The sequence below is a fragment of the Dunckerocampus dactyliophorus genome, chromosome 1 (genome assembly GCF_027744805.1).
Source record: "Dunckerocampus dactyliophorus isolate RoL2022-P2 chromosome 1, RoL_Ddac_1.1, whole genome shotgun sequence".
In the NCBI taxonomy this organism is placed as follows: Eukaryota; Metazoa; Chordata; class Actinopteri; order Syngnathiformes; family Syngnathidae; genus Dunckerocampus; species Dunckerocampus dactyliophorus.
The window spans coordinates 36227749-36249511 of NC_072819.1; the positions used below are offsets into that span (position 1 = coordinate 36227749).

Here is a 21763-nt window from a genome sequence, read left to right on the forward strand (position 1 = left end):
CTTTTTGAAACTGAATCAACAGATTCATTATTATTATGATGAGTAAGAGTTATTTTCTTGTCATTCATAAATTAGACATTATTATTTTCCAAAAGGCAATGGTATTATTACTGTTTGACAAAACTAATTCATAAAACTTCACCCTGACTGTTCACACCTCAGAAAAGTGCTGTTTGTGTCCTTTCTGCTTCCCGACTGCTTCTGTGTAAATGTCAGGGTGAGCGCTGCTGAGTCTCACTTTGTTTTTTTCCCTTTCAGTCGAGTCACTCAAACTCAAGTCCAATTCACCTTTTTTTTTCACATCTATCATCGCTGTGGTTCCATAGCGACAAAATCAATCATACTTCCAGCCAGTGAGGTGGTAATTTGTCAGTTGATTTAAATAAAAGTTGTTGCTGAGTGACAGAGAAGGCAGTACTTCTGAATAGATAAAAGTCATTTTCTGAATTAAAACTTACAGCCTTGAGAAGGAAATGCCAGTGGGCTGCTAAAGCAACCCTGAGTTAGTAACTTCCTGTAAGAAGGGTGAAAGGTGGCAACGCTCATGGTGGAGGTCAGGATGGCACCTTAAAAAGAGAAGCAGTAGCGTCATGCTTCTTGTTGTCACGGCAGCTGATTTGTGCGACTGCTTTACAGCAAAGAGCAGCCATAATTTGAGCGCCGCTGTTGTAAATAACAGAAGAAGATCAGAAGAGTGGAAATTTGCTTGAAGATTTTTATCCAAAAGATTTCTTTAGGGATCCCAAGAGCTGTGAAACAACAGAAAAAGTATGCACTTTACAAATATAGCTTGCTTATTGTGCACACACCCGCACACATACGCTTGCCCCTGTAAACACCCTCCCACCCACAGCTGCTCCCCCTCAGCCTTTCTGGCTCCCCATTCACTCACCCACCCACCCACACTCTATCACCCCACGGGCCACCTCTCACCCCTCTACTCAGGCAGTTGCTGATGCTCCTCATCTCATCCCTTCCACCCACACTAGCCCCCCACCAACTCATCCTCCCCCAGCAGTATCACCATCTCCACTAGTACCATCATCTCTCTCTCTCTCTCTCTCCCTCTCTCTCCCCTGTCCTCTACCACTCTCTCCCCTCTGTCCCTCCCTCCTCTAAAGCCTTCAGGCTCTGCTTGATTTATGCCTGCCCTCCCTATATCACACACACACACCACCAGCGTTCCTATCTCTCATGGAGGTTGTGGCCTGGCTAGTCCCTAAAAACAACAGAGGGAGAGCGAGCCAGAGAGGAGGACAGAAGGATAGAGAGAATAACAGCTTCTTTTGCTTTCCATCCTCCCTCCTTTTTAACCCGGCATTTTTTTCATTCCCCACTCCCACACCGCTTTTTAAATTGCCTTTGAATTCTTGAGCTGTTTTAGTGCCTCACTCCCTCTTCTCTCTTCTGAAATTACTTTTTTACCTTCTCAAACATCAGCATGCTGAGGAAGCACGTTGCACCTTGGCCTCCCCTCTTTGTCCATTCGAGGACAAACGCTAATCCCGCGTGCTGTGCATAACAGCAGTTTGCAGAAAGAGGCGATGGAGTGTTGGACATATGTTGCCGTAACGTAGACAAGAAGGGGATGGTGCGATTTGTAACAATAGAGTCGTAGTTTTCTTGATTGTTTTTAACTAAATAAAATCAGTGTTCGGTTCTGAAAATGCAAACATTTGATATTTTCCAAAGAACACAATTGTAATGTAGACATGACTGGATCTCGGTGGCCGAGTCAGGAGATCGGGAAGATCTGGGTTCGAATCTCCATTGGGCATCTCTGTGTGGAGTTTGCATGTTCTCCTCGTTTTCTCCGGGTACTCCGGTTAATTGGTACGAGTGTGAATGTTTGTTTGTCTATATGTGCCTTGCGATTGACTGGCGACCAGGGTGTACCCTGCCTCTCGCCCGAAGTCAGCTGGGATAGGCTCCAGCATACCCGCGACCCTAGTGAGGATAAGCGGCATAGAAGATGGATGGATGGATGACTGGGTCACAACAATGGAGGGCCACAAAATTGTGTTTGATACTACTTCTTCCGCAAAGTACATTTACTAGTAGTGGAGTTGCATTACATACATTAAAATAAACTTTTTCACTGGTGTAAAGTCATCAGTTTGTTGGTAAAAATGATTTGATATATAAATGCATGCGCTATTATGCCCTAATACGACAAGGCGATGCATTAATATGCTTTCACAGTCACAGCTGGCCCTCTGAGGGTCACCGTAACTCTGATGGGGCCAGAAAAAAAATACTGTTAAGTTTGTTTCTGAGTGTGTGCCAACTTACAGTTATTCTCAAAGTTCCTGCTAACTGAGCCATTAGCCAGACCTCGACTTGGGGAAAGACATCTTACCGTACAAACATCACACACACACACACACACACACATAACACCTTTCCCCTGTTTGCACTCCCATTCCCCAACATGCAGACAAGGCCTATTTTCTTCTCTGACAGCTCTCTTGTGGTCGACAAGCCTCAGTACCTCACTGCTTAACCACCCTACACATGTTCTCCATTGTGTTTGGATACTTTCTCTGTTGATTTGGAGGTGAGGTGTTTTGTGTATGAGCGCCATGTTATGTGTGTGGGAGTGATTGATCTGTATCTGTTTATTTATGTTTTTGTCCTACAAAAAGCTCCTTTCGTGGATCCTGTGTTGTACACCCTCATAATAAGAGAGTTAGGGTTCACCAAGCAGGTATTTCCCAAGGTTAAGAGGCTATTTGTTACAGCATGCACACACACTTCATGGGCATGATCAGAACAGAAGATCAGAGGTCAGACGGGGTCAGCTGCCCTATGCCTCCCGTTTCTTTGCATGCATTTAAGCACTAATAACACAACTGCCATCTTCCAACACACACGCACAAAAACACAGCACTCTCAGATGCACGATGTAGGCTGCAACCGCTGCACATTCAACAGTATCGTCTGTCCATTAGCTGCAACTCCCTCAATAGACGATGAATGCAGTGTCTCTCACAATACACGAAGGATATTTCAACACAGTCCATCTTTTATTCCAAGGCCAGTCTTGTTACCCCGTCATTCAATCCCTCATGCCACTCACATCCACGCTTTTCGGGTCCGTGCACACACATATGAACAAAGACATCCGCCGTCTGCACATATTTGCTTCTCTTTTTTTAAATGGGGGGTTTTATTTAGCATAAATGTGAAAGCCAAGGGTGCCTGGCTGCCATGGCAACAAAATTAAACTGAGGATCTCTCTTCAGAAAGCAGAAATCTAAATTATTCTTACTCTCTTATAAGAGGGAAAATGAAATTCCCCTCTCCATGCAGAGACCAAAGTGGAGGCCAAAAAATATTGAAAGACGCTTTTTGGGTCTAACCATGGATCTTCACAGGTCGTTAACAATCAGCATATGTGCACAAAGGAATGATGTAACTGCTGTGTCTCTCAAACTGCACAAAAGACACCGTAATATGTGTGTCGACAAATCCAGAGCCTGGCGTTCCCATGACGAAATCCATAAGCTGCGTGCACGGGATTAGGTGAGGACTGTTCCTGCCGCTGTAAATGATTTTATCAGTCAGAACAGGATGAGATTTAAGAAACACACAATCTACGCCGACCCAATTACGCTTATATAAGTGAAGGATTATGTAGTGTATTACGATTATTTTGTGCGGAAGCCTGTTTGTGGTCAGCTGAATAGTAATTTCTAATATCTGGTGCTTAGTTTCGGTAATATGGGTAAATCCTCAGAAAGCAGGTTAGCGGGAGAGCCACTCCTGGCTAAAACGCAGATAGCCATTTTGCAGATTTTGTGTAGTGATTGAGCGAATGTTCTTGGCTCTGCGCATTAAGAGAGCATTGTGTGAATGAAGCATTGTCACTGTTTGGCTGTGAGGAGGCTGGACATGTACCATCTGTAGATGTACATTTCCAAGGGATGCTGGGAAAAGTGTCCAAGGGTCACTCACTCGTCCAGTGAAAAGATGAGTGGCGAGAGATGAGGGTCGGAGGTGACCCTCTTTTCTCGCTCTCATTCGCCTCTTCTCCTCCTTACATTGGTCTACATTTCCTTTGTGTGTGTATGTTTGTGTGCGTGCGTGCGTGTGTGTGTGTGTATGTTTGTTGTTGGCCAACAGCGGATCTATGTTATTGATTGACTCTTGTGGCTGCTGGGCTGCCCACTGAAGGAGGGGGCATAGCTCTAATGAATTCCTGCACCTCATGCCCCCTACACCAACCCCTACACCCCCTTCTTAATTAACTTTGTGTGTATGTGTGTGGGAGGGGTGAGGGTGGGATTTTATATGTATCTAGTCTCCATCCTCCACAGATCAACACCAGTGCTCTTATACTCACTTGCTTTTTTTTTTCTTTCCTTACTCTTACAATCCAAATCTCATCTCACGGATCATTCTTCTAACTCTATCTGCTCTTTTCTATATTTGTATAGACACCAGCTGCAAAATTAGGTACACCTGCACAAAGTAATGAAATCCAAGACAAGAACTATGTCAAAAATGTGCAATGGCAATAATGCTCAATGCCATCTGAGAGCTATTCATTTTGTAGTATGTCTGTTTTGCCAGCAGTAGTGTATAACTGCACTGCATCATACTGAGAGAGTGTTATTTTGGTTAAATTAGGGATTTAGACATTGAGAAAAGCAAAATATGAGAAACAGCTATCAGTGTGATGCAGTGCGGTTCTACACCACTGTAAACTACCGCCACTATAACAAACAAATGAACACATTTTTCTGATAAAGACATGTTTGATACAGATTTGTATAAGACCTCGTTATATTGTGCAGAATTAATTTAATAAAGTGTAATTCAAGTTTGATTATCTCTGCATTTTTTTAATATGTGCCTATATCCAAGACATCCATCTGTTTGCTCTGTGGCCATGTATCTATACTGAGCATGAAAAATGACAAATTGTGCGTATGAGAGAGTGGTCAACATTGACCTAGTGGGCTGTGTGAAGAGGCTGTGGAGCCATCAGTATTCCACACATGGAGGCAAACTACTGTCTCTGTCACCTTGACTTCCCCTGCATGAGACACGGCTGCACAGGAAACATACATTAGGTTACACGAGAACTACACTAAAATGTTGTTTTGTGCTTTTCTTGTTCTGTCTTTGTTACATATGTTTATGTGCGCCCTTATTCATTCCCCATTAAGAGGGTCCCCAGCTACTCAGCACAGCAAGATATTAGAATGTCAGAAGGTATATGTCCAAAGCAGTCACCCATAATTATGCGCCCACACTCGAAGAATGAAGTCCGCACTAGTGCACATCAACGTGTGTGTGTTTTCGTCAGAGCTAGTGATGTGCGTAGTTCATGTCTTGATTTGTTTGAGGGAGCTAGTTGTCAGTAAAACGTCAATTAGGATGCAACAGAAATGTTTATTGTATGTGCGTGAGTGTCTTTATCAGTGTCTTAAGCTGTCATCAGCAGTGCTGCACATCGACAGTGGAACCTCCAACATTGCATCTGTTGCTGACAGCCTCTCCACAACCTCCACTTTCCACGACACTGACAATGCAGACATAACACACACAGAAGCGCATGTGTCTACCTTCCTAACACTCGCTCACTATCTCTCTATGAGCCTTGCATTTTAGTGGGCTGGTGATGATGATGCACGTTAAGGAGGAACGGGAGAGGGAGTTGAATGAGATGTAATGGTAGTCTGTGTGTAGCTGAGAGGGTTTAACAGAATTGCAGTAATATGGTGTTTCTAGTGTTCTCACAAGCTGATATCACTGTCAGGTGAAAGCTTTCAATCGTGACAGCTTTTTCAAATACAATGTTTTTGTATGAACGCCGTCCTTTTTATCCTCTCTCTAAGCAAGTCACAAATCCATGAGTGGTAGCGTATGCAGCCTACACAGAGGCTTGTAATCCTTGGAATGAAGTTGAAGCAACACTGTATGAAACCTTGGGCGCTACCATTTGACTCCCACTGTGCTGGCTTATGTTGCATGAACTAACATTTTAGTGATGGCAGCAATAAGCGACCCTTCTGCCACTTCTTGTCTACCCAGGCGCAGATGTGACCGAGCCCAACAGCTCAGACAGCCGTGGCGAACGCCTTGACTTTTTCCTCAAACAGGAAGAGGCTCTCGCAGCAGAGCCGGGCTTCCTGGGCACCAACGAATCAGAGGAGGTGAGCAGAGGAGGAGGAGGCGGCTGTGGGACGATCTCATCGGTAGCCAACCTGAAGGCGGCACTGATGAGTAAGAACAGCTTGCTGTCGCTGCGGGCTGAGATGATGGGAGATGATAACCCCTTGCTCTATGAGTATCTCCCCAAGGGAGGACACTCCCTGTCTTGTAAGTCCTTTGTTTACTAACACACACACACACACACACACACACACCTTAGACACCCATCACTGTGAGTGTACAGATCACGGATGCTATCATCCTCAACTGTCAAAGATAGGCCAACAATATTGGATATCTTAAAGTACAATGTGGGACTCGAAGGTAACATTTTAGTAACTCTTTCCAAAAAGTTGCAGGTATGTTCCCAAACTTTCAAAGGGCCAAGGGTAAAAGAGTAGCACAGTGCCACCGCAAGACATCATACATGCAGGCCAACATCACATGCCATGGTTTTGTTGGCGAAAGTGTTCTTTGAACCATTCAGTCTGGAAAAAAAATGTTTGTGAAAAAAGCAGGAGCAGTAGAAAAATATTTAGATACAAAACACACAACAAATGACACCACCTTCACTCATCTTGCACATTGACAAAATGGAATTGTGAGATTCCATATATCTGTACTCTCCCTAGCCAGCCGCTTCACCTTTGCATGTGTGGACTGGGAGACATGAAACATGAGCAAACAACCATAAACATTCTGCACCGTTTCCCTTATCAACTATTTTGATAGGTCTGAATGCATGCGTGCTTGTGTGTGTGTGTGTGTGTGTGTGTGTGTGTGTGTGTGTGTGTGTGTGATTGCGTGTGTGGTGCCACTTGACTGCGTGTCGCTGCCAGTGATGACTCCTCAGCAGTGACTCAGTGCGAGAACATTTTGTTGGGATAGCTTGCGCTGTCGAGAGAAAATTTGTTTTGGTTATTTGTGAAAGTTTCTTTGAGCGTCTCACTGCAGTGCACTGTTTGTCAAAGTGTTAACAGCAGATATCAGTTCAACTCCACTGTGTCACTTAAGTGATGAAGATCTTTGATGCGTGGCCACGGCACAACAAAAGTGCCTTTTTGAATTGTATTACTTAAAAAAAAGTGTAGCAACACTGATAAATTGGCCTAAAATGGTCGCGTGGGACTGAATAACTATTAACTATGAACTATTAGAACTATTCATTTGTTAAGCTTTGTTTAGCTCATATGCATCATATTTATAGGACCTATAATCTCATGAAGTATCCTAATTGACTATTTCTTGATACAGTTTATCATTTTATATTTTATTTTGCATCCAGTGAGGGTGTTAAACAGTTGGTGTCTTTATTTGTGCATGCCGTTTGAATGTGTCAACATTTCTGTCCCTTTCAGTGAGGGAAGATGATGTCTTTGAGTCTTGTGTGTTTGTGTTTCTTTGCTTTTATTGGCTAGTAATTGGATCTTTTGTCCTGAGCTGTGCCTGCCTTTGTGCACAGTAAGTAAAAAAAAAAAGAAGAGGGCGGGGGGGCACGACTCCGGGCCCCGTCATGCCCCACTCAACTATAAAATGAAAGTCAGGGCCGCAACTGAATAGACCTGAAATACGCGCGTGCGGTGGAACACAAGCACAGGGCCGTGCACACCACGTGTGTAAGTGTTAAGCGTGTGCGAGTGAGATGTTTCTGTTTGTTTGAAGGGGAATGACATGCTGTCCCGGCCTGACAGGCTCCAGACAAGACAGGAGACAGACACTTGCATACACTCATAGAACAGCATCAGCCTTGGCTGTATATGAATAGGACATCTGCTGAATTCACAGAACGATACACATTTGCTCTGTGCAAAGGAAAACACAGAAAGCGACATTGGAGAGGTTTTTGGTCAGTTATTTTGAATTTGCCGACCCAATAGGGGGTGAGGGAAAAGGCCAAAAAAGCTCCCCTTCCTCCCATGATTTGTCCCTGTGTCTAAATGGGGACATAAAATAAACAAAAACCGTACCTCAGATTACTGGGTGGAGGAGAAGTCACCCTGCTGCTCTCTGCCTCCTTCACTCCACTTAGCCCTCTTCTTCCTCCTCGTTCTTCCTCCATGCGTCTCCTTCACCCCTATTTCACATCCTTCCCGTCCCTTTTTCCTTCCCTTACTCCCCCACAATCTCCCTCCCTCAGTCCATCCATCCACTTCTCCTTCACCCCTCCTTAACACTCATCCCTCACACTCTCCCTCATTCCCACCCCTTCCGACCGCCTCACCCACTTCCTCCTTATTTGGCTCGCTCTTGTCTCTTTCCCCCTCTGTGCTTTATTGTGGAGCATCAAAGTGCGTCGGTTCAAGATCCTGGGAAAGTATTGATCACGGGTCGGAAGGAGGTAAAGAAAGGTCACCTGGTCCAATTCAAGGGGGGCCCCTCAATGTCAGCATAAAGACTTGACTTTCACCTCGGGATGTCTTTTGCGTATGTGCTGCCTTTATATCCTTATAGTGGCAGGAGACATTTAGTTACTCAACTGCACAGCGGAACAGGTGTTTATTTGGGCTAACTGATATAAATATCAATATACAATGGAGCCTTGGTTTTCGAACGTCCCATTATTTGTGTGATTTAGTTTTTGACGAAAATTTATGAACTACAAATTTCATTGAAATGATAATGACGTATTAAATTTGACCTCGGTTCTTGTCCACTTATCATATAATATTGTCCGTAACTAACTTGTATTTTACCTTTTGGCACGTTGAATCTTGTGGTATTAATAAGGACGTGGATGAACGACTCCCAGCATTGCTGTTACTGCCAGCCATCTTGGATCACACACCCAACACCTCATGTTGCGAAACTAAGTTTACAAAATAGTACAGCATCTTGTAAGGCTCATTCGGTTGGCAAACTAAAATGAGAATTTTACACAAACTAGCCAGTTTGCTGCCGTGCCATTCCTTGGACTGGAGTGCCCAAACAAGCCCAAGCGTGACTCAGTCATGTCGTGTTGCCAATACACCACATGAGTCCAACTGTGTTTGTAACGTGTCTTGATTTTTTACTTTTTTTATGTGCCTGTTAACATGCGCTCAAGTGGAAACCAGAAACGGATGTCATTGTCCCCCCAGCTCCGTCGCCCATCTATGACGTCATCACCGGATGACTCTACAGTTGTTTGCTAACGATTCAGTTACACCACAGGTCTCTGCTGGTTTTTTTTATTGAACACGGCTACAAAGTAACCCACAATGGAGCAGAAGAAAGTTGCAAGTGCCAGCATTTTGATAAAGAAGGTGACAAACACGAATAAAATGCAAGAAATAACTCTTAGCAAAATACAAAAGTGTCATCCATGTGACTCAATCCTCTCCTCGTCCGTCCCTCGTCGCTGCCTCATCGCCCTCTTTGAGAACAACTCTTCAGTTAAGGTAAACGTGTTAAATCTTCATTTATCAGTTGTATTCGGCACTTATATGCATTTCAGTTTGTTTTCTGCATGTAAATCTATAATTGTTTCATCATAAAAGTGTTTTGTGTTAACATACTTGTGTATCTGGAAAGTTTCCTACGGGAAACATGTTCAAATTTTCATTTGTTTTGGTTTAGATTGCCCATTTGGAACGGATTAATCACGAAAACCAAGGCTCCACTGTATAGCAAGGGAATCTGGTGTTTAAAACCAAATAGAAATGAAGGGAGTTTTGTTCAGAACAGGGGTGTCCAAACTTTTTCCACCAAGGACCACATAGCGAAAAATGAAAGGATGCAAGGACCACTTTTGTAAATCAACACATGTAGATATGCTACTAAGTTATATATGTAAGTCATATCAAAAAACTGCATCTCATCTTTGTGATGTATACACTAAGAAAAAAACGTATTATTTGTATGAACTTCTCTTTGGTGTTTTTTTACCCATTTTTGCTGTTAAAAAAATTCCAAATATTTCAACTTTCTTCTTCAACTATTTTCATAAATGTTCTTTTTGTAATATTATGATTTTGTGCATTAGTATTTTGACGTTATTTGCATAATATTATAACTTTTTCCTCAAACAAATTTTTTCAAAAATTAAAATTTTCTGTTGTTTTGTTTCTGATAATATTACAACTTAAAAAAACAACATATTTTTTCTATTGTTTTTTTCAATTTTTCCGACCCATCCATCCATTTTCTTTACTGCTTGTCTTCGCATTCACGTACAGTATATGCACAATTTAGAGTCTCCAGTTAACCTAGTTAATGCATATTTTTGGAATGTGGGAGGAAGCCGGAGTACCCGGAGAGAACGCACGCATGGGGAGAACATGCAAGAGATACGAACCTTCAGTCTCCTGTCTCTCCAATCTATTATTTTTTTTCTATTCCAGTTTTATTTTTATTTTTTTTTATCTATTTGAACTCTATGCTGCTAAAATCACATCATTTTTCCTCCTAATATTAAGTTTCTTCCCGTAAAAGTTTGACTTTTTAGCATACAACTTTTTTTTCTTAATATTTTGACTTTATTCTCTGAAAAATTTACAGCTGTTTTTTTCCATTTCTTCTGAATTAAAAAAAAAAAATCCCAACAATTTCAAATTTGCTCCTAACCCTTTTTTTCATATTTTTATTTGCATAATATTTTGGCTTAATTCTCGTAACATTGTAACTTTTTCCCCAACCAAATTATCTCCAAATTACAACTTTATTCGTTTTTTTGTTTGTTTCTCATAATATTACAACCTTTAACACATAATGTCTTTTTTCTTTACTATTTAAACTTTATGCTACTAAAATTACGTCATTTTATATTTCATAATATTACGACGTTCTCCTCGTAAAATTACAACTTTTTCTTGTTAAATTACAACTTCTTTCTTGTGATATTTTGACATTACACTTGTAAAAGTGCAGCTGATTTTTAGATTTTTACTGTTGTTTTTTCTTTTAAAATTGTAATAATATAATATAATATATATTATATAATAAATAATATAATATAATATAATAACGGTTTACCACATGGAGGTGGAAGACAGTAAAAACAAATTTATTGGGTGTATTTTTTAAGTGTCTTGGTTGGTGCTGCTGTTTTGGTTAGCAGTGGGGTTCAAACGTGATCAGCAGTTGACTCTTTGACGTCCACATGACCATGTGAGTTCATTACAGTTAGCACCTGTTTGTTTCTGAAGGGTAATAAGCAGGTGTCATTGTGGGTAGGGACACTGATTTGATGGTGGTCAATGTTTGTTAAATTGAAGTGGTGGCCAATACTTAGAAATACTGTGCGTTTCCAAAGGGAGTTTATATTGCGACTGACCTGACGCTTACATTTTTGACAAAACATGTCATTCCAATGTACCGATCTGCTGTCTCATGAAACGGGTCAGGGACAACATGCTTCCAAGCACGCCGTACTTCAAAAACACAGTGCAGACAGTCTGTATGTCAGTCAGCCTCCTGAATCCAATTCAGATCAATGGGATTTGACCCTTTGTGTGTTAAGCAATCGAAGTCAGACAGTGGATTTGGCCAGACCGTCCCTTGTGCACCTGTCCACACTGACGCTGTGTACAGTGTGTGCTGAACATCCAATTAACTACAGGGATCATACTGACATTCATGTCTCCCTCTCATTGCCGCACATCTCAGTTAAGACTGAAAACCGGCTTCACAGTGGCTTTCTAGGGAAACATGTGCGTTTTAAGACAAGATTTTAAATTTTTTGCAGATTATTTTAATGTGTTTGGATGTCTTTAATCTAGGGCTGTCAAAAATAACGCTTTAAAAGCGCTAACTAATTTATTTCATTAATTATGTCAATTTTTTGTGTGTAATTAACGCATGCGCATCAGAGCAAACATGCCTCTGTGATGACGGCGAACGGGTCCGTCGTCGTAAGCACTTTGGAGCTTCACTGTGTTCTGGAGGGGACATCCGAGAGGATCCGTATGTTTGTCATAAACATATGGATGTTTGGGTGCTCAAAACACCGCTATGGTGAGGGGTGGGGGCAGCGGTAATGAGAATAAAGAAATGCAGAAATAGGGACAGTCGTGTCGGAATGTGCGGCAGGGAATATACTTCTAAAAGCGGCGAAGGCAGCAGTGGTGTTCAAGATCCCGCTGTAAATGATGATGATGATGATGGCTGTGTTTGGGATGAGAGATGAGGAAGAGTATCACAAGTGGATATAGTGACATGGTAATATGCAAGTGAATTTACTCCCATCACAAACGTTGAGTCATACTGATGATTCATAAAGGGTTCATTCAGATTAGACAATTAGCAACTTGAAGTCTGCTGGAAATTACACTGAAAAAAATGTATTTACCTTAAATGACATGATGTCTTTGAACACAACCCCTCATTACTACTATTAAAGAGACTAGTGTTCCACAAACAGATGTTTCCACTTGTGTGGTATCTTTTAGCTTGATTGACATATTCACTTCATTTGGCGCTGGCGGTACATGCAAACGTACATAATCCTGTCCTGACATTCATCTTTCCCTTCATTACATACAGTAAAAATGGGTACAGTATATTTCACACATAGTTGCGAATGGTGATTAAACAGGATTAATTCATTTTAAAACTGTGATTAATTTGATTAAAAATTGGAATCATTTGACAGCCCAAGTTTACTCATAGAAGAAGTTGCTGAGACTTTTGTGGTGTCAGAAAATTCAAAATAATGTTCAGTGTTTCATTGCAACAGAATACTATGTACTGTAAAGACCCACTTATTAATGAGCTCTTATAATGGATCACAGTAGGTTGTGGAGATACACCTAATGCCTTGGCCAGTGTGTATATTTAATATTGCCCTTCGCATACTCTTCCCTTCACCGTGACCTTTCCCCTTTCTGTATTGCTCCTCCTGTTGTCGCCGGAGGTGGGAAAGAGAATGGGAGCTGAGTTTTCGTGTGTGTTCCCAGTAAGTGGGAGTGTCGGGTGCGGTTGTTCAACATTCCAGGAATCCGTCCACGGTCAAGCTTCAGCGTTGTACGATTCTGTCCATTGTGTAGAGGAGGGCGATGAATGGCTCACCCACGGCATAACTCCGCTGCCCACACTGGCACATATTCCTGCACGCTCACAATCCACAGTACATGCGATGCATTATGTGTTGATGAATATACAGAGGAACGGGTGAGCAGTAGTCATTAAGTGGGAATAGTTCCAGGGAGGTCGGTGATTTTTTTTTCTTAATCCTTGAGTCTAAACTTGTTGCTGTTAAACATCCTCCCTGGTTGATGTCCTTTTGCCCTACGAATACAGAATGTCTTCAATTGAGCTGCAAGATGGCTCGTCTCCAAAACAATCTCCCTCCACGCTACAGAGGATCCTCAAGCCCTCTCCTTATATGCATTTTACTCACTCACAAAGCTCAAGCACACTCTTGCAAAGCACACACACACACACACACACAAACATTGCCATCCTGTGTGCATGCATGTGGGTGGAAGGAGAAGGAGAGCAGAGGAGCAAATGGAAAAGAGAGAGAAGAGAAGCCCTAACCCTTTCCCCTCGGCTGGTGGAAAGTGAAACTTCAGAGTTTTTCTTCCTCCCCCTCTCCATCGTGTTTGATAGTGCAGCACTGGCAGCCACTGTGTGCCACCAGCACCCCACATACCCCTCCTGCCCACTCTCTCCCGTTATGTTCTGGTGGCCAGCTGCTAGCAGAGTATGCAGTTGTACGTGAGTGGGTGGGTGAGACTCGTTTCCTGTGTTCCTCAGGGCTCCGCTCCAACAACTACTGCAGCACACTCCGGCCAGGGGCCACAGGGGCCACTATTCATAACAAACAGGGGGCTGGCTCCTCTCCTCCTCCTCCTACTCTTCTTCCTCCTCATCTTCCATCAACACCACCACCGTTACCGCCATCATCAACATCATCCTACCGCCCACCCACTCCGCTACACCCCACTGAGCCCCGGCCCCTGGAGGCCACCGGTTTGCGGGCAGGGGCGCCCCGGCTGCACTCAGACACCCTGGACATGGAAGTGGAAGACGCCCCCGAGGGCCTGGCGCCCTCCACCTTGCCCGAGGTAAGCAAAAAGAGCCTGACTCGACTCCAGAGGGGGAGGCTGTCCTCTGGGTACCGCTCCTCTACTTGGCTCAAACTTTGATTCTTGTGAATAGATGGGAGCATCCGGGGGACTGCCTCACCTTGTCTGAGTAAACTCCCTCAGGGGCAAAGTGACGATGGAGTAGAAAGTGATCCGTGATGTGAAGGAGGGTGGGAATGCTGCAATAGAGACACTTTCTTCACTCAATCATCACTCGGTCCGCTCTTAGTGTGTTGTTCTGTTTGGAATCTGGCACGTTTCCTGCTGTAAAAACCTGTCTGTTTGCCTTTTCTCTCTTTCCAGATTTCCAATTTGTTACTCGTGTCTTTTGTCGTATCGTCTTTCCATAGAGCTAGACCCTAAGCACTCGAGCTAACGTAGCTGGATACTGGCCGTCAGTCAGTGCGTGCTGTAAGATAGCAGATAGCGACCGAAGTGGAATCAATAGGACAAGACAATGAGAGGTTTGCTCTTGCAGCCTAAGAAATGTTTGTATGTCCGTGTGGGCGTGTGTGAGTGTGGCAGTGTGGCGTGGCTGTGATTTTTATGCCAGTCTGTGTGTTTGGTAAGCCTTTAGGAGGAGTATTTGATTTCAGAGGACGTGATTCTCAACAAGTGTCCATATCTCTGCGGACAAGCCATCTGTTTGCCCAGTGCATGGTGTTCCTCTCTTAGCGAGGAGGGGGTAGGGATTCAGTTTAGACAAGAGAGTGTGTCAGGAAGGAGGGGAGCTGCGTATCATATTGTTACTGTAGATCAAGCTAGGTCCTCATTCAAGACATTTTCTGTATTCATGTCTTGCGTTATGTTCACAGCTTGTCTCTTCTGCCTGCATCCTGCATGCCCAGACAACGTCTCATACACTCTTTTTACATTTGTGTGGGATAATGTGATGTTCTGTGCTTTCAGGAAGGTGAAACAGACAAGGAAGAGCTGAAGGAATACAACACAGGTAACACACAGAGGCCTTGAATAGTATTTCGGATGATGTACTGTATTTCTCTGAATTTCATTTCTTCTTTCTGTGCTGTTCAGCCTTGGAAGGTGACCAATCTCCTATTGAGCGGGATCAGATGGCCAAAGGGATTTGTGCTGGTGGTTTAGCAGTGCCGACATTCATGGCGTCCAGAGTGATAGAGGGGTTGGCGGTGCTGGGCAAAGAGACTAAATCAGGGGTCGTACCAGAGCCTGGTGCCTGGACCTCACAGGGGTTTGCTTGCTCCCTGTGCAAGCGGCTGTTCAGCAGTCTGGACCATCTCAGGGAGCATGAGTACCGCCACACCTTGTCTCTCATGGCCATCTCCCTGGACTGGCCCGGCATGCAGACTCCGTTCAACCAGCCCAACCAGCCCCGGCATCAGCCCCAGTCCCAGTTCCTACACTACCCCCAGTCTCTGTATCGCCCCACAATGGCTGAGGCCGCCCCGGCACGCTACCTCTGCTCACAGTGCCCAGCCAGTTTCACCCTCAAGTCCAATGCGGACCGCCACGAGAAGACCATCCACTTTAAGAAGAAGCTCATGCAGTGTGTGTACTGTTTGAAGTACTTCAGGGACCGCACAGACCTGCACAGGCACCTCTCCTCGGTGCACTCAAAAGAGAGGGGCCACGTCTGCCCAGCCTGTGCAAAGTCTTTCAGCACCCAGAAGAACCTGGCCACCCACGTTAAAGTGTGCTGCCAGGTGGCGTCCGTGCCAGGAGCTGTGCTAGGAGGCAGCAATGGGATGGAAACGTCTCAGGGTGGGGCTGACGGTCCTCTGTGGAGGCTTTCTGAACAGATGAAAGTTGAAAGTAGTAACCGTAACGTAGTGGATGTGGAGAACTGAGAGAGTGACATTTTGAGCCAGCAGTCCATGCCACTTATGTGATGGGAAAACTCTCTTATAAATGAGTCCATCTATTTTCACTCCTTTTTTTTTACCATGCAACTTAATTTATGATGACATGAGGCGAGTTTAATATAGTTTGGAAAAATGGCTATGCAAAGCTTGTCTTATTAAATGTGAATGAATTTAGGTTTTCAGTAATTGAAGTCAGGACTGATAAGACCCATGTAGACATGAATCACTTTAGTTTGCAGTGCCAGGTGAGGAGACAGGGGCGAGCGGTCAGGGATGGGGCCACAACCAAAACCACATAACTCTTGCTTCCTTTCCAAGCATTTTATCTTCATATGTTCCTCTGCTTTAGTTGGAAAAGCACAACTCAAACAGTTCAAAGCCGCCAGGCTTTGCTGCGGCTCACCGCTCTACTCAACCACACCACCTGCAGGACATTGAGTGTACTGCACAGCTGTTGGCACACAAGCACTTTGAAATAATAATAAAATGTAAATTTAGAAGGACGTTTATGTTTGCCTCGTCCACCTCCAGGTGGAAGGCTAGCAGACGCTTGCCCTCAGTCACCAGTGTTGCATAATAAGCTGGACTCACCCCCGTCACACGGTGCAGATGGAAAGGCTGTGCTCGACAGGACAAAGCAAGCTAAAACAATAGGCCAGTGGTGGTCAGGTGGGGGTTGGGCGGTGTCATTTTCTGTCTGTCCATCTCATCTGTCCCAGAGCTGGAGGGCTTAGCCTCAGAGAGTGGCGAGAGTCGGGCAGTAATTGGTCCTTCATGACAACAGGCCTCCTTAACCCTTGACCCCTATACAGAGGAAGTGGGGACAGAGGGCCAGGTGCCCTTTAGACCAGATGAGTTTTAGTGATGTCACGGGTGCAGGAAGATAATGGTGTGGTCATGACCAGAAGAAAGAAAAGGGTGGCTCAAGAGGCAAAATGCAGAAATTGGTTGGAGTGTGTCTGCAGGATATTGGACCAGGCTTTATTAAATCCGCACTGCTGTCTGCCAAAGATTTTCTCCTGAGAGTTTACAGCGAACCTTTACTCTGTAACTTGAAAACAAGATCTCACTGAGTTGTCATCATTTGCACCCATAATGAAGGTAAAGACGTGTACCGCTGCTTCCCTCTCATTTTGAGTGAATGTGCTTCCATAGAAGCAGAGTGAGTGTCAATAGGGAACTGATACCCTTTTTGACATGAGCCTCCCACATGCCAAATCCTTTCAGACATAAAATCCCATTTCTCAGGTAGCACACGCTGTCCCGGACAGCAGCTGAAACAGATGGAGGGTTGAGAGAAGTCAGGAGTTAATCAGGAAGCAGACACATCAGAGTGGCTTTTTTTCAAATGTGCATCCTGTACAGTATATTTTGCTGTGAATATTCAAGATGTATTTCTCTCTGGAAACGGTGCTGTACAATAAGATGTACTTTTCTAAACAGGAGCTTTTGAATGCTGCAATTAAACAGTGATGAAAACATGTCAACTTGTGTGTGTGTGTGTGTGTGTTGTTGTTCTTTAGCTTTATATAGGAGTCAAGCACTTTCGCACAATCACACAACTTTCTAAAGATGTCAGCTTTTACTGTTTGTCTTTTTGCATGTTTTATTTGTGTACGTGTGTGTTTTTTTCTTTGCTTTTCTCAGAGCGGAAGTCATTGTGATGATGGAGGTAATCATTTTATGTCTCTTGAACGTGCTTGAGCGCTGCTTTCTCTAAAATCCCCTCCTTTTATGGTTATACACTCCCATGTGTCACACACACACACACACACACTCCTTCACACTACTATTTAAGAGACTTTACCTTACCTGACCTTTGCCCAAGATGTGAAAGTAGTGCAAATGTGTTGTTTTTGTTTGAATCTTCCTCAATTATTCCTTTTGTGTGTGATTTTTATTTCCCCAGCGGCAGCCTTTGTGTTTGTGTGTGTGTGTGTGTGTGTGTGTGTGTGTGTGTGTGCTGTCTGTCGCAGACACTTCTAGAGTATCTACAGCAGACTGAATGTAGTGCCCGTGTTTATAGTATCTCTTTTCGTTTCATGCTTTAGTATAGAGGAAGAGCTGTTGCCAGGGCAACTGTAGCTTTGACTGGGGATCAGGGTGGCCATGGGGATTGATGATACATTTTTTGTCCACCGTGCCGCTAATTAAATGTAATAACGGAATAGTGATGTCTGGGTTTATTTAAAAGAGCTTTCTTTCGACTCTAATCTTTCCCCGTTCCCTCTCTTCCCTTTGTCCCTGCAGTGAATGACTTCACGGTGATCCGTAAAAAGTTCAAGTGCCCCTACTGCAGTTTCTCTGCCATGCACCAGTGCATCCTAAAGAGGCACATGCGCTCCCACACTGGTGAGAGGCCCTACCCATGTGAAATTTGTGGCAAGAAGTTCACCCGGAGGGAGCACATGAAGAGACACACGCTTGTGAGTGCAATTGTTTTCATCGCCACTAGGGGACAGACACACAAAGCTGAGCGTGTCCAGCCTTCGCACTATTCTGCAACACATGAATGTGGAAAGCTGGGGTGGACTGGGACGAAAATTGTTGTTTTTGGTGCAGAACAGGCCCACTAAAATCCACATGCGTATACTGTGCTATAACACCACATACTAAACAATATCAATATATATCGTGTCAAACTCAAGGCCCAGATTGGGCCCACCATATCATTTTATGTGGCCTGCGAAAGCCTGGAAATAATACAATAAAAACACTTTTTTTTTGTTGTTATTTTATTATTATCTTTAGCGTTTAAAAAAAACATGTTATTATAATGGTATTTATTTTTAAAACATGTTTTTATGTATTTATATAGCAAAAAATCCATCCATCCATCCTTTTTCTATGCCGCTTATCCTCATTAGGGTCGTGGGGGTATTGCTGGAGCCTATCCCAGCTGACTTTGGACGAGAAGCGGGGTACACCCTGGACTGGTCGCCAGCCAATCGCAGGGCACATATAGACAAACAACCAATCACAGTCACATTCATACCTATGGACAATTTAGAGTCACCAGTTAGCCTAAAATGCATGTTTTTTTTAATGTGGGAGGAAACCGGAGTACCCGGAGAAAACCCAAAGCAAAAAACATAAAATATTAATAAATTAGACCATCTTTGTTGCTGAATGTAAATTTTTTTACTGCATGCAGTTGGAGTTTCTTATTTTTTTGTTGTCAAAGCTCGTTTGACATGAATTACACGATAATACTCACATTTCTGCTTGGCACCTCGTCTTCTGATGTAAATGCAAGTTTGTTGGTACAACAATACAAAAAGAAAATGATAAGAATCAAATGTGTAATAATATCACGAGGCAATGATACGTTGACGTGGTTTCTGAGGTACAGACGGCCCTCCGAGGCTAACGATCACCGTGATGTGGCCCACGGTGTAAATGAGTTTGACGCCCCTGCTGTATATTGTGGAGCGTTGAATAAATAAATGACAGTGAAATCATTTATCGGTTGGCTCGCTGGGCTGCTGGGGACTCTGGTGAGATCATGTCCACAGGAAATCAGAACTTTGAGTAGTTGGCTAAGTGTGGAAAACAGTCATAACCATCTGATTTTCATTTATTATTGTAACAGGAGTGCTTTAGTCATTGGAACTGTGGAACGTGAAACTGTTGAAAGGACAATAGACGATAAACACCGACTGAAAAACTCTGTCATACATACATGGATATTGTTTCATTGTTACGTCAATGTCCTTCATGATGCAAATTGAACTGCGGGCACTAAAAAACACTTGAACTCAAATGGAGTAGCGCAAAAAGGACAAAGACAATCTAAATCTCAAACTGACTGTTTTTTAATTAAAGGAAAGTCTAAAAATACATCAATTAAAAAAAAAAAGTCAACACATGACATGTGAAATAATAACAGAAAATACATTAAAGTGCAGAGCGTCTCATGAAACATGATTCAACAATGCAAGCACTGAAGCTGGCATAAAACGTGGATTTTGACAAGAAGACCAAAAATCTATACAGTCGTCCCTCGCCCACATCGCAGTTCAAATCCACTCTATCATGGTTTTTTATCATGATCAATAAATCACGTTGTTTTGTGGTTGAATTATTAGTAAAAAATATGCAGATTTAAGCAAATTGCATGTATTTTTTTTACCTAAATTAAGCATTTTCAAGTATAAAAATGGTTCCAGTCACACACTGCGGTTCAATTCAGATTTTTTTGCTCATCTGTGACCTGTATCTGATTTGTTTTCAGGTCAATTACCATTTTTTTGAATGCAACTCAGGCCTCGTTCGGATGTAGATGTAAATCCGATATGTATCTGAGCTGCTGCAGTGCGAACAGTCAGGTCGCATACCGTATACCCGACCTACTACCTATACACAATCAAAAGGCGTGTTTTGGATAAAAGTACGCACAGATGTAGGCAAAATTTCTTCTTGGCATCCGAAAATGATTTTGGTTTTTACTGTCTCGCCACTCCTGGCTCCAACATCCGCCCACACAGTTCTCTATGAACTGCCATCGCTAAGAATCTTGCCCTCTTTCTTCTTAATCTCCTACGCGGTTAAAAAAATGTTGACTCCCGTTGCACAAAGTCCTTGAAATTGCCACAAATGCGCCAAGGAGAGCGCAAACTGGGGCAATGTTTGCGGCAGTAAGTGTGATGTCATGTTTTGCGTCACCTGCCCGGACGCTTCGTGTCCACATTTAAACGTCACATTATTTTGGTAATGCGAACGACCACATAAAAGATCGGATTTTGTCAAAAAATCTGAATTGGTCATCATATATATCATATATATATATGATATATATCATATATATATCAAATATATATATATGCATGTATTGTACATAGTCACTAGTGTCAGCGAGACTGTACTGCAACGTCTCAGCATTCCCACGTTTCTGAGGTACTTACAATGTGTACTTGTTGATGTGTTTCCACCTCTCAGGTCCACAGTAAAGACAAGAAGTACGTGTGCAAAGTGTGCAGCCGCGTCTTCATGTCGGCAGCCAGCGTCGGAATCAAACACGGCTCCCGTCGCCACGGCGTTTGTGCCGACTGCTCCGGTCGAGGCATAGCGGCGCTGCTGGACCACAACGGCGAAGTGGGAGGGGACATCTCTCCTGAGGAGGAGCTGTATCCGGTCGATCGCTTCCACGACGACCAGGCTGAGTGTGATGGCGACGGGGAGGGCGAGGAGGAGATGATGGCGGAAGGGGACGGAGAGATGATCGGGGAAGCCGAGGAGGATGCGGCCAAGTGGAAGGACTCGGGGATAACGGCCAAGGCTCACCGAGAGCTGGACAATGAGAAGGAGGAGAGCGACTCCTCGGCACAGGAGGGGGAGCAGCAGAACGGGAGCGAGAGGGACTTTTCTTGGATCTCCTAGAACCCGCCGATCTTGTTTGTGGCTCGGCAACCAATCTTGAAGATCTTTTGGGATCTTTCAGGCCTCTCTTGACCCCACACTGGGCAGGCCTTCCTTTGGATACAGATGCAGTGGGGTTATGCGCGACAATGATTTATGACACACACACACACACACACGCACACACACACACTCCTCAGCTGAAAAAGATGACAAGATGGCTGAAGGAGAAGCTTCTTTCTGCTTACCTCCTTTTACTTCTGATGCAGTGTTTTTATCCTTAGCGCTCTCAAGGCGTCACTGGACAGGATATGGCCTGCAACTTTGTGTGTTGGCCATCACAATCACCATGGAAACCCAGGGATCGCGGTCAGCGAAGGGGGGTGTCGTGGAAAT

The 21763-nt window shown here is 43.7% G+C and overlaps 1 protein-coding gene across 3 annotated transcripts in view; it reads left to right on the top strand.

Annotated features, from left to right (window-relative positions):
- Nucleotides 1-21763, top strand: part of zbtb46 (zinc finger and BTB domain containing 46) — an 81664-nt gene that overhangs the window by 57204 nt on the left and 2697 nt on the right. The window contains exons 4-7 of one of the 3 annotated variants that reach the window (XM_054792084.1): nt 6043-6330; nt 13837-14147; nt 15078-15120; nt 15204-18306. In XM_054792084.1, coding sequence (XP_054648059.1) covers nt 6043-6330; nt 13837-14147; nt 15078-15120; nt 15204-15994 — 1433 coding nt within the window. In that variant the 3' untranslated portion in view covers nt 15995-18306. Of the gene's footprint in view, nt 1-6042; nt 6331-13836; nt 14148-15077; nt 15121-15203; nt 18436-20947 lie in introns of those variants that run through there. The other 2 variants (XM_054792170.1, XM_054792257.1) reach the window with 2 other exon arrangements.